The 18276-nt window shown below is 41.1% G+C and overlaps 1 protein-coding gene across 6 annotated transcripts in view; it reads right to left on the bottom strand.

The window, feature by feature from the left end:
• Nucleotides 1–18276, bottom strand: part of LOC113066004 (semaphorin-5A-like) — a 144405-nt gene that overhangs the window by 53081 nt on the left and 73048 nt on the right. For all 6 annotated transcript variants that reach the window (XM_026237556.1, XM_026237557.1, XM_026237554.1 and 3 more), the window contains 5 exons: nucleotides 11260–11473; nucleotides 9924–10209; nucleotides 9336–9471; nucleotides 6658–6862; nucleotides 4020–4227 (listed from right to left, as the gene is read on the bottom strand). In XM_026237556.1, coding sequence (XP_026093341.1) covers nucleotides 4020–4227; nucleotides 6658–6862; nucleotides 9336–9471; nucleotides 9924–10209; nucleotides 11260–11473 — 1049 coding nt within the window. The remainder of the gene's footprint in view (nucleotides 1–4019; nucleotides 4228–6657; nucleotides 6863–9335; nucleotides 9472–9923; nucleotides 10210–11259; nucleotides 11474–18276) is intronic.

Below are 18276 nucleotides of genomic sequence, written 5' to 3'. Positions count from 1 at the left end.
AAAAATCATATATTCCATTAAACCGCAAATAAGGCTTATTAAATCCTTCCTGACATCAGAAATAAAAATTTAAAAATAATATCAAATTGTGAAAGTCCACTAAAAGTATGTTGTTTCAGACAGTGTGTAGCACCTAAGGCTCTGCACATCCTTCTGAAAAATACATTTACATAAAGGTCTTAAAGGGATAATCCACACCAAAATTACAATTTTGTCATTCATCACTTACCCCCATGTGGTTCCAAACCTGTTAAAGCTTCATTTGTCTTTGGAACACAATTTAAGATATTTTGGATGAGAACTGCGAGGCTTGTGACTGTCCCATAGACTGCCAAGTAAGTTACACTGTCAAAGTCCAGAAAAGTGTGAAAGACGTCATCAGAATAGTCCATCTGCCATCAGTGGTTCAACCGTAACATTATGAAGCGACGAGAATACATTTTGTACACAAAGAAAGCAAAAATAACGACAGTGTAACTTACTGGGCAGTCTATAGGAGAGTAAAAAGCCTCCTGGATTTCATCCAAATATCTTAAATTGTGTTCCGAAGTTGAACAAAGCTTTTACAGGTTTTTACAGGCTTTTACATGGGGGTAAGTGTTAATGACAAAAATGTATTATGGGGTGGAGTATCCCTTTAAAAGCACAGGGTTTACAAAAGCATGTTTAACAGTAAAAGAAAAAGATGTGTTGAAAAATTTAATTATGACAATAGGTAGAGCAAAAGAGTTGAATAACTTTATCCGTGTACCTCTGGGAGATAAACAGAATGATAAAAACATATGATAAGAACCCTCTAAAAAGTTTAACACTTTAAAGAGCACACATGCTTCTTATTATGAATATCGCTTACTTTGGCATAACTTAATCTGGCAATATTTCCCTTGAGGGCTGGTAATAACTTTAATCAGAAACAGAAAAGAGCCCTGAGATGCATCTCATAGCTTTTCAAACTCATTGAGGACTATCGCAGCAGTCCTCAGCATGGATGGAAAGATGAAGCCAAGTGTTCATTGCCATAAATTTAGAGTACAGTGACACTGCAATGTGTGTGTGTCAGCAGTGTAAACCAGGCACTTTAAAATTATTAAATTATTATTAAAACAAAACTTGCGTCAATTCCCCTTTTTGGTGTCAGAAAGTATAGAGGTGGGAGTAATTGACCTCTCCCAATCTTTAACCGCTTAAGAGGGTAGGAAAGCAAATCAGGCAAATCTCAAATACACATAACTCAGAGCTTTTCATTGGAATGCAAATGGAGAGGGATGATGAAGAGGCTGCCATCTCCTCTTATAAGCAGAGATTAGAGAAGTGCTCTTGATATGAAGGCCTGGAGGCACAATGTCAAACATGATGAGTGTTCTTTGTTGCCCTCTGGCAGAGGATCTTTGTGACATTACGTTTATTCTTGTGCAGTGAAAAAAAAATTAAGTTGCATACCTAAGACTAGTAGCACAATTTATCTTGCCAGGAATCAAACTTTGGTATTATTAAAAGCAATCACCAAATGACACTTACATTTAACTTGTCAGATAAAATGTGACATTTTCAAGGAAAACGAATGGTTAACACTTCGGTTTGATAAACATTAATTTAATCATTTAATATTAAATATTTGATCGGCTACAGATTCACCAAGATGTCATTAAAACAGTATATATACAAATAAAAAAAGAAGAATTAAGAACAAACATGAATTAACAATTAAAAGATAGTATAGAGCATCAACCTAAATTAATAAATGCTGTAAAATGGTCCACTGTTAACAAAGTTAAAAAATGTAAACTTATTAAAAAGGGTGACAAAAAAAAAAAAAATTATTTCAGGAAAAAAATAAATATTAACCTACAAGTCTTGGACTTGATTTTACTCTTTAAGAGTACACATAAAAGAAAAGTTGTGTTAGGTGCAAAAAGTTATTGTAATTTGACAAAAGGGTCTATATAAAAAAAGGATAAAGGATCCGTCAAAAAAAAAAGAAGTATCCTAAAAGTCCATGTAATCTGTTCATTATATAAACCTTAATAAGGTTAGATGCCATATTGAATTTAAGATGGATGAGGCAGTTAAAGATAGACTTAAGGCCCATTCACACTAAGAAGGATAACTATAAAGATAATTATATCAGGCTCCACACCAGTGGACGATATCGTCTGTTTATTTTAAGCACAGTCTTGTCGTACTGCTTTCAATTCTTGAGCACATTATAGCAGATTCTGATCGCCTGTCAATGTTTTTATCATTCATCAGCTGGAAAAAAATTATTCTGACAGTGATTTGAAGGATATTGTTTCTCTGTGCCTTTATTGTTAAAGCTGCGGTGTGAACTCATCTATTCTTTAATACAGAGAACAATTTTTAGAACTATCTTTATTGTTACCTTTACAGTTATCGTACTTGGTGTGATCAGGCCTTTACTGTGTTTACAATGGAAAGGACTGAATTAAGGTTATGTAATTTTCACAACTGCTGTTTTTTGAGAAAGACATTTTATCACCTAAACAATCAGAATGTTGCTAAATGACAGTAAAATCCATTACTTTTGTCCTTCACAGCCTCGTTTTCATTCCTGTCAAAACTGGCATTAAAGGGGTCATATGATGCGATTTCAATTTTTCCTTTCTCTTTGCAGTGTTACAAGCTCTTGGTCCATAAAGAAGATCTGTAAAGTTGCAAAGACTAAAGTCTCAAATTTAAAGAGATATTCTTTATAAAAGTTAAGAGTCAACCACTACTACCTAAAACAGCTCATTCTAACACGCCCCCATATGATGAGGGAAGAAAAAGCAAAAAAAAGAAGGCATACGTTTTTCTCTCTCTAATGCCACCGGCGCCATGTTGGAAACATGGAGACGCTGTGTGTTTTGTTGTGGAAGCGTAACTACTTTGTTTGGCCTTCCAAAAGAGGACACCCCTGTTCCAGAACAGTTCAACCCAAATATTCAGATGTGTGCAGTGCATTTTACAGAGGACGAAAACTGTTTCCTGTGAGAGTAGTTCCTACAATATGGTGTCTGTTTCTATAAAGGGCAGTTCCAACTTTGCAAGGACAGTCTGGGAACTACTCTTCCTTAAAGGATTTGCCACTGATGATTCAAATGATAGCTGTGAGCAGTGTAGAGAAGTGCTTGTTTTTTAATTTGTCCGATCACAAATGCAGACATGGTTTTATGTTTACGCAGCGTGATATGCAATGCATAAAAAAAAAAGGATACGTCATTATAATCAGTAATTATATCCTCACTGGATGCAACAAAAATGCCTAGTTTATAATGGGTTGTATTATTTTTTGTCTTATTACTCTGGGACCCACAGCATCACAGTATGGTAAGAGGCGTAACATTTCCATCACATGCTTGAGGAATTCAGCCAATCACTGGATAGCTGGCCAATCAGACTACACCTCGTTCGATGAATGAAATTGTACTTCATCCCACGCCTTCTTCACTTTGGGAAGCTTTGGTGGATTCCTGCTTGTCCCGTAGATGATCTGCTCATGCGCTTTAACTAGCGCACAAGCAGATCGTTTTTTTCAGTCAACAAATTCCGCCACATAAATAGCGATCCACCATGGCGTGAGTGCATCTTGCTCTTAAAGGGAATTGGAGATGACACTCTGATTGGTTTATTGAACGTTATGCCAATTACTTATTAAGAGAATAGGGACAACCCATTCCAAAAATGTGCCCCAGCACACGGACCATTTTTCCGTCATTAAAATAGCTAAAAGAGTTGATATGGACATGCCCTGAATGCACCTGCGCAGTGCGCTTTACACTTTGCATTTACATCATTAAAATATGGCCCCAAATGTTCTTTTTAGCAATGTCATATGACCCTTTTAATGAGGTCTATTCTAAGTCATCTAGAAAATACACCTTTTGAGTTCCACAGAAAAAAGAAAGTACATTTTTGATACAAGGTTGAATAAATAATGACAGTTTAAATGTTTGGGAAATAGTTAAGAATTTCTACCTTGAGATGTTTATATCTATCTGTTGAGAAGCAGCAGTACTCACTCTCTAGACTTGTGGAAGTTGCAGCGCATCAGGGGGATTTTGATGACCTGATCTCTGACTCCCACAAATAGCTCACTGCGACTGTGAAGTATAAGCAGGCTGCGGACTGGCTGGCTCTTCTTTGGGGGGAAAAGTTCAATCTCATCCAGCAAACAACTACCCATGGTCTGGTTCAGCGGAGAGAGCACCTTCTTAATAGTGCCGTAATCTAGAGAGTAGAAAGAGAAATTTGAGTGTGTTAGATATTAGGGAGAAGGTAAGGGTGGGGGTGATCAAGTGGGGCATCTCTGATGACCTGGTGAGATTGGAAGGAAATGATGTCAAAGAAGCAGAAGTGGAGAATGACGTCATATATCTCTAATCACATGAACATTCTATAAAGTGCCTGTCTACCACCTGGGCTGTCACCTTAAATATGGATGTGCTATCTGGATCCGACAGGGCAAAGAGGGCAGCCTGACTACTCTCCAGAGAAGATTCATTAGCTTCTCCAAAGGGTGGCTTTAGTGCAGTTGAAAGGGGGACTGAATTATCATCTATTGCAAGTTACACATCCCTCTGTGGAGCATGTGGTCTGTGAGTCCATGGAGGACATTCATTAGTCTCATAATGTCACAAAGAGGGAACTGTATTGTTTTAATAATCTATATAATATCTATTTTATCCTAGCCATAGTTGATGTTATTTCCAAAGTGGCCTGTCAGGTGTTTTATAGTAGCCATACAACATGTTGGGCAGCGGACTTTTAGATACTAGAGCAACTGATTCGGTCCCTGCCCTTGTCAAAACAAGCTTCAGTGCTCTATTTCATTCCATCCGACTGTGAAATTCCAGCTACGTTCCTCACCCTTCAAGCTATTATTGTCTGGCATGAATTGAATCGCGGCTAACTTTATAAACATGGCACATAAAGGACTGTTTGCCATAGCAGAGGATTTATCTTAAAGAGCCTCTCAAACATTTTAATCTTGAGTGCACGTCATTGTCCTGGAATAGTTGGCAAGTGACTGCAATGTTGAGTATTAAATGATTAATTCAACATTTACTCATCCTCATGTTGTTCCGAATGCGTTTGGCTTTCTTTTTGTTTTGGAACATAAAAAGACAGATTAAAAAAACATAAAAAAAAAAATGCAGGTTTTCCATACAATTAAAATGAATAGGGATTCAAGTTTCCAATCTTCAAACAAAAGATGCAAAAGAGCTATATATATAAGTATCATAAAAGTATTTCATACAGTGTGTCATATTAGAGCGCGGTGTGAGGAACAGACCAGTATTACCAATGTTAAAATTATCAAAAATTATTTTCAGTAATTGAAATTAAAACTTCAAAAAAGAAAAAAGAAGATTAAGGAAAATAAACAACACATTTTTTTTTTACACAAGTTTTTAAGTTTGAAGACTTGGAATATGATCCGTATGAATTGCTTTTTAAGACCGGGAGCCATTTGTGCCCTTAAAAATTCAAATTTTTCTGTTCCACAAAGAAATAAAGTCATACAGGTTTGAAATGACATGACATTTTGACAGTGACATTTTTTGGATGACAAATCTTTATATATATATATATATATATATATATATATATATATATATATTTTTTTTTTTTTTTTGCTATTTCATTCTTTTATTCCCTCACTGTCAGAATAGACAGACATTGTGAATGCTGTTAAATCAGCATGAGGCTTTGACTTCTGCCAATAATCGAAACCAGTTGGTGCATTTCAAAAATAAAATTAAAGCCATGCTGCTCGCCCAATTAGCTTTTAAACCCTGACTGTCCTGTGTGTTTATGATATACAGTCTCCTTCCCTTTAACAAGTCTATACTATACACATTTATTTAACAACAAATATCCATGTAATTTCATTTCTGTTGACAAGTAACTAGATGTTCAGTGTTTTTCAGCAGTGAACAGGCCAGAGCAGACAGACTTGGAGATTTCCAGTGCTCCGGTGTGCATCTGGATAGCAAATGACAGCTTACAGTACATGTAAGCACATGCTGCCTTTGATGTTTTATCGCTGCTATGTGTCTAATGCCTTTATTCAGCCTGGTGACCAACTGTTGCTTGCTTCAAAGACCAATGATTCAAGTGGACCACCAATTACTAGTCAGTTTTCCCTTTGCCTCACTTATGGCAATGCAGAAGTCTTCACTCGACAAAGCTTTGATGGTAAAAGTACTTTAATATTTTACAATTTATAATTTAATATTACAGGATTTAATGTTCATTTACAATTTTTATATATTTTTTTTGCTCAGATCTGTTCTATTAACTATCCACTATTTATATTCTTGTTCGTTAGTGACCCGATATCCGTCTCCAGTGTGAATTGAATTACATTTTTTTCAGCATTACTACTCCAGTCTTAAGTTCAGTTCAATTCAATTCAGTACTACACTAATCTGATCACTCACTATTAACATCTGCCACATCTAATGGACTGCATTTGCAATTCTGCAGCAAGTTGTGTGCTATTAGTAGAGCATCTTATGCTGCAACTCCATTAATCTTCATCAGTGAAGTACATCTAATACGGTGCTTATTTTAGACTATATTAAATGTACATAAATGTTAATACTACTTACAGATCGCCTCTTTATTCTATGCAGAAGTGATGTGGTACTATACCTGTTGCTAGATAAATGATGTGATAGAGCATGTCTTTGCCCTGAACTACATCCACAGCCACATGGGAGAAGCGCACGTTGTCCTCCATGAAGTATGGCACAGGAACGACGGGCTGCACCACCTCGTGCATCAGAATGAACTTCTGGGCATCCTGCAAATTCCTCTCTGTCAAGTTCACATAGGATCCGTAATCTATAGTGCCACACTGAGAAAGAACAAGAGAGATTCAAACAGAGGGATACAGATAAGAAAAAAAGGATTAACGACCTGTAAAGAAATGCGAAAAAAAGGTAACTAAAAGCTGGTGGTCTGAAGAACTCAAAAGCACTGTTGCTTGTTGTATGAAATCATGATAATTTCACCTAGGATAAAATTTAGAAATCGGGCTAGTAGTTGTTTCCCTAAATTACTGATTTCCTCCTGCATAAGATTTTATAGTGAAACAAATTAGCTGGTCTCACAAAACCTGCACTTTCTCTTGGATCACATATAATCAACATCAATCAGCTGGAGATCAACACAGGCATTGTTCTACTAAAATGGGTTGCATGTTGGTCCTTCAAGAACACAATATGTGGCAAGTTATTTTCCATCAATGCTGGAAGCCATACATTTGAAGCTCGTAAATCTGGCCTTTACAGCAAAGACAAATGCTTGATGAAGATGTCCCAGCAAGCTAAATAAAGTGGGGCTCCTGTACATCATGAATCCTTGTGTTTCAGAGAGAAAATTAATGAAGTAAAATACTTTATTTTCCTCTCACGTGGAGTATGGAAAGTTAATAATCAGGTCACAGAGATCGCCTCCAATAAGCCAGATTGTGATTCAGCTGATCCAAAAAAGAAGTCCATGCTGATCAGACAGTTTTTAAAGGGTTTAGATATGGTAGTCAAGTCATTTTAATGGGGTCATTACTGAGCACGCATAGAATCTGCACCCAATTCCAAAAAGCGCTGAAGATTTTCAAAGAATCTGAACAAGTCATTGAGAGCATCTGGCCCTCGTGTGTTTGTTATTAGAGGAAAAAAATGTAATCGAACTGGCTTTCAACTCTTTACTATGTTTAAATTCATTCCGGAGAATTTCACCCAAAATCAGCATAGAAAATGTAAATAAAGTCTGCAGACTCCATCTGGGCCTGTTCACAGATCTCACGCTGCATTAAAACACATTTTACTGCTTTAGATGAACCCTTCAACTATAAAGCAATTAACAACAATTTAGGGTGAATACTTTAGACGAAGACACATTCCTTCATGCCGACCACTAGAGTCTGTACGTGAGTTTAGATTTCGGAAAAAAGTCTTAAAACTAAATACACTTCAGATTGTGTAGTGGCTGGCAATACTCCACAGGAGATGAATACAGATTTTATTAGCTCCTATCACTGTAACGGTCCTGCCTAAAATGTTATATTCTGACAAATTTATTAATAAATTCATGACCATTAAAGACATGGAAGTGGAGGCAAATTAAGGACTTGAGGAACCGATCATCAACAATATTAGATTTGGGAGTTTGTGGGTTTTGGATAATTAAATAAAAATTCGCCTCATATTCTATTTTCCAGAGAATAATCAGGCAAACATATGAGGCAATAAAACCAAAAACATCAGTCACCATCTTGTTTTAATTGGGCACACATAGGTGGTAGTCAAGGTGAGAAAATCTATTCTTTTTTAGTTGTTTTTTTTTACCGCTGGAGTGCTGCCAACAGAAAGAGACCTGGCACTCTTCACAAATACAATTCTATTTGGCATTAGAGCAGCAGATACACAAATCTCACATTTATTATTGTTATTAACCTAGAATGAAATGTAGTTTTTTTTTTATATATGGTGATTTTGAACTGTCCCACCTCAATTGTATTTAACAATTAAAATCATACACCATCATTTTGACATAATCTGTTAAATACAAATTCAATTAATTTACAAAATCAAGTACACATATATATAGTGTTAACTAATTTTAAAAACCAAAAATAAGTATAATAAAGCGGTTCCTACAGGATGCTGGGAAGACAAGACATATGTATTGTGAAAATTATGTTTAAACATTTTTTTTTTTTTTTAATAAAGCATTTGCTTCCAAAGTACACTAATGTTCGAAAGTTTGTGGACAGTAATATTTTTTAAATGCTTTTGAAGTTGTTTGTTTAAACATTTTTATTTTTTTTTAATAAAGCATTTGCTTCCAAAGTACACTAATGTTCGAAAGTTTGTGGACAGTAATATTTTTTAAATGCTTTTGAAGTTGTTGTTTTTTTTCTCAAGGTTGCAACAATATCTTAAAACAGTAAAACAGTAATATTGTAAAATATTGTTATCATTTAAAAAAAAAATCTATTTTAATATATTTCAAAATGTAATTTATTCCTGTGATGCAAAAGTTAAATCTTTTAGCAGCCATTACTCCAGTCTTCAGTGTCACATGATCTTTCAGAAATCATTCATACATACAGTATCATAATCAACATATATATAAATTCAGAATATTCAGAATGACTTCTTGATGAAGAGGACGATGATCATCATTCTCTGAAGGTTAAGCACCACCTTTCACTGGCCATTTGAGAATTTCAAGCCCTATTTGTGGAAAGTGCCATTTCACTTTTAAAGCAGATGGAGCGAATGCATACTGTCTGTAAAAGTGGCTGTCATTTTCTGGGTGCATACCTGAAAGTCAGGGTTGGGATTGGGGTAGGGCAGCCAAGCGGAGCGGGAGCTCTCCTGGTACTTGAAAGGCCCAGTGAACACTTGGGTAATAGAGCTCAGATTGAAGGTGCACACTGCTGATGCGGCAATGCTGTTGCTGAGAACAGTCAGAAGTAGGCAGTCAGCACACACAAACACACACACACACTTACACTTAAAACCCTTTTTTTTTACTGACAATCATTAAAGCATATTTGATCATATTGTGAAAAATGGATCTGTCCATTGCTGACTGTGATACAGATCACACACTACCAGAGAGATAACAGCAGGTAAGCAAAATAAGGGGGAAAAAAGCAAGAAAAGGCAAAGGTATAGTGTTAAAATCTAAGTGTCTCCACACACACACACGCACGCACGCACACACACACACACACACACACACACACCCCATGCAAATAATTACAGGCTTCTGCTGACAAAACAGACCACAAAAGTGAAGTCCTGCTGAAAATAATGGGTCATAAGCTGACTTCTGTGGTTTGAAACCTTGAACATAACAGTGGATATCTTAAAACTGTGTGTTGTGTCCAAAAGTTGTCTACTCACACATTAGTGGTGAAAATCCCATAGAGAAGCTCGAGTTCAGGCAGGAAAAAGGTTCCCTGCAGCTCGTTGTAGTTGAATGGGATCTCGCCCGGCCTTGAGCAATTAAGCCTGGCCTTCATAAAGGTGGTCCAGGTGTCTTCCAGCAGAAAACGGCCCCCGATGTCATTCTTGCAGACACGGGCGGCACGAGAGAACACCGTCCTGCCGCAGTCATGCTCCACGGCATTCTCACGGAAGAAGAAGTAGGTGAAGTTGCCAATGTCATAGGAGGAAACGAAGTTGGGCTCTGAGTTTGACAGAAAGGGGGACAGGATGACAGTGATTAATAATGGATTGCACATGGAGCAGAACCGCTGGCCCATCGCGATGCATTTATTAATCTTATGCTTAGGTAATGGACAAACTCATTTGTCACGGGAGAAGAGAAAGGTTACGGTGAGAGACGTTCTCCATTCAAAACAGATGAACGCACAAACCCTTTGAAAGGCAAAAAGAGCAACCGTCATGGCCAGCTTCAAAAGATTCGAAGTGAAGAGGTGGTTGTGATTGACAGAGAATTCATTTTCTTTTGTGGTTAGGAGCTTAGCACATTTGCACAACTCGAAGGAGAAAAAAAAATCAATTGGAAAAAGTGAATGTAATGTATATGCAAATCATTCTGTTAAGATTTTCTGATAATAATTTTGAAACCCATCAGCTCAGGCAGGTTTTTTACATTTGGGATTTGATGTCAAGGTTTGATGAAAAGATCAATTAAAGGGATAGTTCACCCAAAAATGGAAATTCTGTCATCTGTTGTTCACCCTCACGCAGTTTCAAAGCTGTATCACTTTCTTTCTTCTGAGGAATAGAGTACAATATTATAAAAAAAATGTCTCAGTGTTTTTGTTTGTAAAATGGAAGCCGATGGTGACAAACACTAGATACACACTATTTGTATATTTATTTTGCATTTGCAACTCTGCACAATAACTAGTTCATTAAATTGCACTTAAAAAAAAAAAACTGTCATCATTAACACCACGTTTTGGTGTTCTACATGTTAGGCAAAATGCTACACACTGACAGCCTCAGTCACGGTCAGTGATGGAGGTTGTTATACTTCCCAATATCTTCATTTGTGTAACAGAAAGAAATTCATACAGTTTTGGAATGACATGAAAGTGAGTGAATAAAAAAACTTACATTTTTAGATGAACTATACCTTTAAAGAGACAACTTGTGCCACAATTTCATAAAATGATTTTCCATTAACCTCAATTAGTCACTTAATTGCACATAATGGCTTTAGTTTTTTGTAATGTCATAATTGAATTAAACATCTTTCATTCAATACCATTGAGCCATTTGGAGTTGTATTGAGCAGTACGCAGAGGGGGAAGTCCTCCCAGGCTGCGGTAGATTGCCGGGTCCCTGCCGGAAAAGTCCATAGCCGTGGCAGCATACAGCTCCCCGCTGGAAGTGATGAGCGCAGTGGAATTATGCAGAGGGTTATAGGGGCACCGTGCCATCCCACTGATTTGATCATGGACCTCGGTCAGGTTAGTCAGCTGTGCAGAGAAAAAGAGACTGAATTCAGACCATCTGGAATTCTTATACCTGAAAGGGTAGTAAATATCTTAATAAATACAAACTGAATACAAATCTAGCCAGATCTAAAATTATTTTGAACACAGTATTAGTTTGTTTTGAGTCTGAACAAAGAAAATACATCCAAACATTTCCATGGATGGAAATCTCGAAGATGTTCTAATTTTGTTCACGAGAGGTGCTGATGTGGCAATGAAAACTATTTCACCATTCAAATCATGTATTAATGCGGAAACGCTTGGCATACTACCAGCCATGTCGCGTGTGTCAGACACAGACGAGGACACAGAGGATTCAGTGAAACAGTATTTAATGTGAATCAGAGGTTTCAGACACAGGTGAATCTTGACACGTGGAAGACACAGAAACAACACAACTTTCCTTCAGGTGAGTGGTGGTGCAGACGGTGACTCAGACGAAGACGATGGTAGTAGAAGGTCCGATGAGGATGAAGAGGGGAAGGCAGATCAGGTAGGTAGACTAATGTCGTTCAGGTAAGTGAGGAGATCGGTGCAAGACCAGACACTGAGTGATGGTGACTGGTGGCTTTATATGTGGTGCTGGTGATGATGCACAGGTGTTTAGAATTCGGGTGATTGGGGACGAGTGGGTGTGGCGTAAGTGTCCGATGCTGGGAGTGTAGCAGGTGTGGTTGTGACAGTACCCCCTCCTCCACGGGCGGCTCCTGACGGCTGGGATCTTGTACGACGGGGTCTACCTCGGCCACGGGGAGCAGGGCGGTCTGGATGGTCTCGGTGAAAGTCAGTGAGAAGGCTGGGGTCCAGGATGTCGTTGCGATTAACCCAGCAACGCTCCTCCGGGCCAAAATTCTCCCAGTCTACCAGGTACTCCAATTGTGGACCCCGTCGTCGAGAGTCGAGGATAGCTCTAACCCGGAAGATGTCGTTGTCTTTTTCGATGGCTGGAGGAGGAGGTACGGCATCATCACCAGGCTCTGTGGATGGAGGAGACAAAGGTTCAGTGAAGGGTTTGAGGAGTGAAACATGGAATGAGGGTGAGATGCGGTACTGTGCAGGTAGCTGGAGTCTATAGGTCACTTCATTCAGTTGCCGTTCAATGGTGAATGGTCCGATGTATCGGGGACTCAGCTTACGGCAGGGCAGCCGGAGGCGGATATCCCTCGTCGAGAGCCAGACTCGCTGTCCAGGTTGGTATTGAAGTGTAGGTCTTCGAGCGTCCGCTTGCTCCTTATGCCTCCGCACTGCCCGCTGGAGATGCACGTGAGCCGAGTCCCAGACCCTCTCGCTCTGTCGGAACCAGTGATCTACCGCTGGGACCTCCGAGGGCTCACCTGACCATGGGAAGAGCGGAGGCTGGTATCCGAGGACACATTGGAAGGGGGTGAGCCCGGTGGTGGATTGCTGGAGGGAGTTCTGAGCGTATTCGGCCCAGGGTAGGTACTGGCTCCAACAGTCTTGGTTACGGTGGCAGTATATCCTCAGGAACCTCCCAAGCTCCTGTATCTTACGCTCCGTCTGGCCGTTGGTCTGTGGGTGGTATCCGGAAGAGAGGCTGACGGACACTCCTAGAAGACGAAAGAAAGCAGACCAGACTCTGGAGATGAACTGGGGACCCCGGTCGGAGACGATGTCCTCAGGAATGCCAAAGTGGCGGAATACATTGTGGAACAGTGCCTCTGCCGCTTTAAATGCAGTGGGAAGCCCTTTGAGAGGGATGAGTTTACATGACTTTGAGAACCTGTCAACCACTACCAGCACACAGGTGTAGCCTTGAGAAAGAGGGAGGTCAGTCATGAAATCTATACCTATATGGGTCCAGGGACGTTCAGGAATGGGCAGAGGCACCAGTTTACCCTCCGGGAGTCTTCTAGGGGTGTCTGCTATGGCGCAGACGGAGCATCCCTTGAGGTAGCGGACAGTATCCAGAGCCATCGATGGCCACCAGTAACGTTGTTGAAGGAGCGAGAGGGTCCTGGATGTCCAGATCCCGGAGAGGTATGAGTCCAGGAGGGTAATCCGATGTTGAGGGGGGACGAAGAGTTTCCCTCCTGGACCTCCCGGCGGAGCAGGGTGTTGAAGGTTTTCTTGTTCAATCAGATGATCAATGTTCCATTGGATGGAACTTACAATCATGGCTGGAGGGAGGATTGGTTCCGGAGATTCGGGTTCAGGATCTGCTTGATGAAGACGGGAGAGGGCATCGGCTCTATTGTTCTGGGAGCCAGGACGGTAAGTGACCTTGAAGTTGAATCTCGTGAAGAACAAGGCCCATCTGGCTTGGCGATGATTCAGTCTCTTAGCTTCACGGAGGTATTCCAGGTTCCGGTGGTCTGTTACTACCTCGAAAGGGAACTGGGCTCCCTCCAGCCAGTGACGCCATTCTTCCAGAGCCAGCTTGATGGTCAGTAGTTCACGGTTACCGATGTCATAATTCTGCTCCGCCGGGGATAGCTTCTTCGAGAAGAAGGCGCATGGATGGAGTCTTGGAGGATCCCCCTGCCGCTGGGATAGGCGATGAGGCGTCCACTTCCACAATGAACTGTTGCTTGGGGTCAGGGTGGACTAGGATCGGAGCAGTCTTGAAGGCCCGCTTGAGTCGGTGGAAGGCTTCTGTGGCTTCGGGGTTCCAGGACAGAGACTTGGGCCGGTTCCGGAGGAGAGAAGTTAGAGGGGAGCTGAGTAAACTGTAATCTTGGATGAATCTTCTATAGAAGTTGGCAAAGCCCAGGAAGCGTTGGAGGTCTTTAATGGAACCAGGTTGAGGCCAGTGTGTAATGGCGTCCACCTTCCCCTGGTCCATCTTCACGCCTTGTGGGTCGATGATGTATCCCAGGAACTGGACTGAGGGCGTGTGGAACTCACATTTTTCCAATTTGAGGTAGAGGTGGTGTTCCCGGAGTTTTCGGAGTACGAGCGTGACATGTTGGATGTGTTCCTCCTTGGAGGTGGAGTAGATGAGGATGTCGTCGATGTAGACAATTACGAACTGGTTAAGGTATTCTCTGAAGACTTTGTTCATGTAATTTTGGAAGACGGATGGACTGTTGGATAACCCATACGGCATGACCCGGTATTCATAGTGTCCGGAAGGGGTAATGAAAGCAGTCTTCCACTCGTCCCCCTTCCGGATGCGGATTAAGTTGTAGGCGCTCCTCAAGTCCAGTTTTGTGAAGATCTTGGCTCCGCGTAGTTGTTCTAATGCTGCTGGGACCAGGGGAAGAGGATAGCTGAATTTGATGGTTTGAGAGTTGAGGTGGCGATAGTCGATACACGGCCTCAAGCCTCCGTCCTTCTTGGCCATGAAGAAAAAGCTGGAAGCGTCAGGGGAAGTAGATGGTCGGATGAACTCCTGAGCGAGTGCTTCCTGTATGTACTCCTCCATGGCCTTCTGCTCCGGGATGGACAGTGGATAGACTCGTCCTTTAGGAAGGGTTGCTCCAGGCAGGAGGTCGATGGCGCAGTCCCATGGCCTATGAGGTGGAAGTTTCGTTGCCAACCGCTTACTGAACACATCCTGGAACGCCCGATATTCCGGAGGGATGACATGATCAGCCTCAGTGTTGGGGCTTTCCACTGATGTGGACTGGACCGGTAGGAATGACTTCTTCCCGGGAGGAATGACCTTGGGAATTTTAGTTGGGGGAGTGATACAGGTAGGATGACAGGATTGTCCCCATTTCAGGATCTCACCAGTGGGCCAATGGATGTGAGGTTGGTGTTGATTTAGCCAGGGGCGTCCCAGGATGATGTCTGGGGTGGATTCCTCAAGCACCATAAACGTAATGTTTTCCTCGTGCAGGAGTCCCACGCGGAGGATGATTGTGGGGGAGAAATAGTGAACACGACCCTTGCCCAGCGGTTTTCCCTGTATTGTCGTTATTTTGAGTTCGACGGGGCTTCGATGACGTTTGGCACTTAGACGAGTTAATGTTTGCCGGTTGATGAAGTTCCCCGCCGAACCGGAGTCGATGAGGGCTTGTACTGAAACGGAAGAATGGAGATGTCTTAGAGTAACCCAGGTTTTAGTCAAAGGAGCAGTTAGAGGTGGAATATGGATGGTACTCACCGCTGGGCGTGGAAGTCGTACTGGACAGGATGGTAAGAGGTGTCCATCTCCCCCACAGTAGAGGCACAGTCCGGTGTTAATCCTCCGCTGACGTTCCGATGTGGATAGGTGGTTAGAATCCACTTGCATGGGCTCAGGTGCTGGAGGAGCGACAGATGGTATAGCGGGCGGAGGAAGTACAGCGGGAGTGAGCTGATGACAGGCAGTAAGTCTCTGGGCAACTCTAATGGATTTTTGGATTAGACACTCAAGTCCCAGTGAGTCTTCATATACCACAATCAACTCTTGTACTCTGTCACACAAACCGTGGCGATATGCCGTTATTAAGGCGGTTTCATTCCAGCCGCTTATGTAAGCGAGTGTACGGAAGCGTACGGCATAATCACTCACGGATTCATCTCTCTGTTGGCGAATTGTAAACAGTTGATCATGGACAGATAAGGCCGAAGTTTGTTGACCAAAGATGGATTTTAACTGAGAACAGAAATTTGTGACCGATCTGATAGCTGAGGAGTTAGAGTCCCAGAGAGATTGAGCCCATTGAAGAGCTTTACCTGAGAGCAGGTTGATGATGAATGCGACTCAACTGCGTTCAGTGGTGAATAAATGAGCGTTGGATTCTAGGTAGAGGGAACACTGTAGTAGGAACCCGCTGCAATCCTCCGCCGTGCCGCTGTATGTCGCAGGTTTGGCCATGGGACTCGCAGGGGCAACTGAAGAAGTGACCGGCGGTGTAGCGGTGATAGTCGGAGCAGAAAGTTGAGTTTGTTGTAGTAGTGAGGACCGTACAGCGTTAACCAGTTCGGTGAAGGGATCCGCGGTGCGGTCCTCGCCTGTATCTGGAGAGCTCTGCATTTGGTCTGGTCTTCTGTCAGACACAGACGAGGACACAGAGGATTCAGTGAAACAGTATTTAATGTGAATCAGAGGTTTCAGACACAGGTGAATCTTGACACGTGGAAGACACAGAAACAACACAACTTTCCTTCAGGTGAGTGGTGGTGCAGACGGTGACTCAGACGAAGACGATGGTAGTAGAAGGTCCGATGAGGATGAAGAGGGGAAGGCAGATCAGGTAGGTAGACTAATTTCGTTCAGGTAAGTGAGGAGATCGGTGCAAGACCAGACACTGAGTGATGGTGACTGGTGGCTTTATATATGGTGCTGGTGATGATGCACAGGTGTTTAGAATTCGGGTGATTGGGGACGAGTGGGTGTGGCGTAAGTGTCCGATCCTGGGAGTGTAGCAGGTGTGGTTGTGACAGCGTGCTTTTTTTGTGAGACGGCAAAAATGTTTATCTCATTACTTGGTTGTCACGCCTAGTGGCGGCTGCAATAGCTAAATGCTAATCATTCGCAACACACCCGTTCTGTGCTCATGTGCAGTACGGCAAAGCCTTGATTCTTACTTAGCATGGCATTTAGCCAGCAATGGGAAGCTACCATGACAGGGAGGTAATTTCCATTTGCATTCAATAAGCACAAGGGATATGCCACTACAGGAAGCAAGTATGACTTTTAGTGCTGGTCCAAGTTTTTTTTTTTTACCGATTTCTGTTCCTTCATGTGGGCGAATGGAGACAGAAAATTCTCCATCTAAACTACTAGAAAAGCCATTAGTCAACCACATCGGTTTAAAGCAGTGGTTCTCAACTAGGCAAAAACCAGGCAAAAAACTTTCTTGGAAAACCTGGTTCTATGAGAAAGCCTCATTTTAAAAGTGTGATTTGGGGACCTGGAAAAGTCTAAGCTAAAATCTTAAAATAGGTATGTTTAGAATGAACAGATTCTGAAAATATATTGGATTGGCAAGGATTTAAAAATATTATATCGGGTATAAATTGTAAGCAAGTCTTTATCCAGTAAATCACGAAGTCAAAAAGGTTGCAACCACTGATTTAACCCAGAGATTCTGCTATCATTGCAATATATATATATATGTATATATATATATATATATATATATATCTTGTTTTCTAGTCAAAATATCTAAACATTCTTTACATTTACACAGAAAAAAGCTTATATTTAGTGAAAGTGAAAACAAGTTAATTTTTTCTTAAACTTACCCAACAATTTTTTTTTTCTTGCTTTGCATAAACTTTTGATATTTAAGAAAATTTATTTACTCACTACTACACATCTAAGAATATATATATATATATATATATATATATATTTTTTTAGCAATTTTCACAAGGGAGAGGATTTGAAGAGCTGTGAGTGCTGTTTCCTTTGAGAGCACAGCCAAATCCTGTTCCTCATATTAAAACATTTGATAAAAATTGGGATCAAAAGAAAAATCCAGTTAAAGCTTCTGTTATAATGGCGCTCCTATCTGTATCTGAATGGACAAGTGAATGATTTTCGAATTGAGCAATACATCTAAAGAAGCAGTAAATGTATCTATGCAGCTTGGAATGTCATGCCTTCAGTGACTAGCTTATTTTTGTACCAGGAAATCAAACCCTATCGGTCTGTCCTGAAGGCGGATTAGATCCTGTGTGGCCTCACTTGAATGCTTTTATCTTACATGCAGCTGACGGCCACAACACTTGCCCTGTGTAATCAATGTAAAGGGGGATTATCCTTGATGTTGGCTCGAAGAAAACCTCTGCGAATGGCTGGAAGTGTCTCGGCTTCCTTCAGGACCCCCGGAGCCCATTTAGCTGGCAATAAAGTCAGGCGAATTTACATGTTTGGCAAGGCGAAGCAG

This window comes from Carassius auratus, chromosome 49 (assembly GCF_003368295.1).
Source record: "Carassius auratus strain Wakin chromosome 49, ASM336829v1, whole genome shotgun sequence".
In the NCBI taxonomy this organism is placed as follows: Eukaryota; Metazoa; Chordata; class Actinopteri; order Cypriniformes; family Cyprinidae; genus Carassius; species Carassius auratus.
The sequence above is the reverse complement of the archived record's forward strand: the minus strand, read 5'-3'. Positions and strand labels throughout refer to the sequence as shown.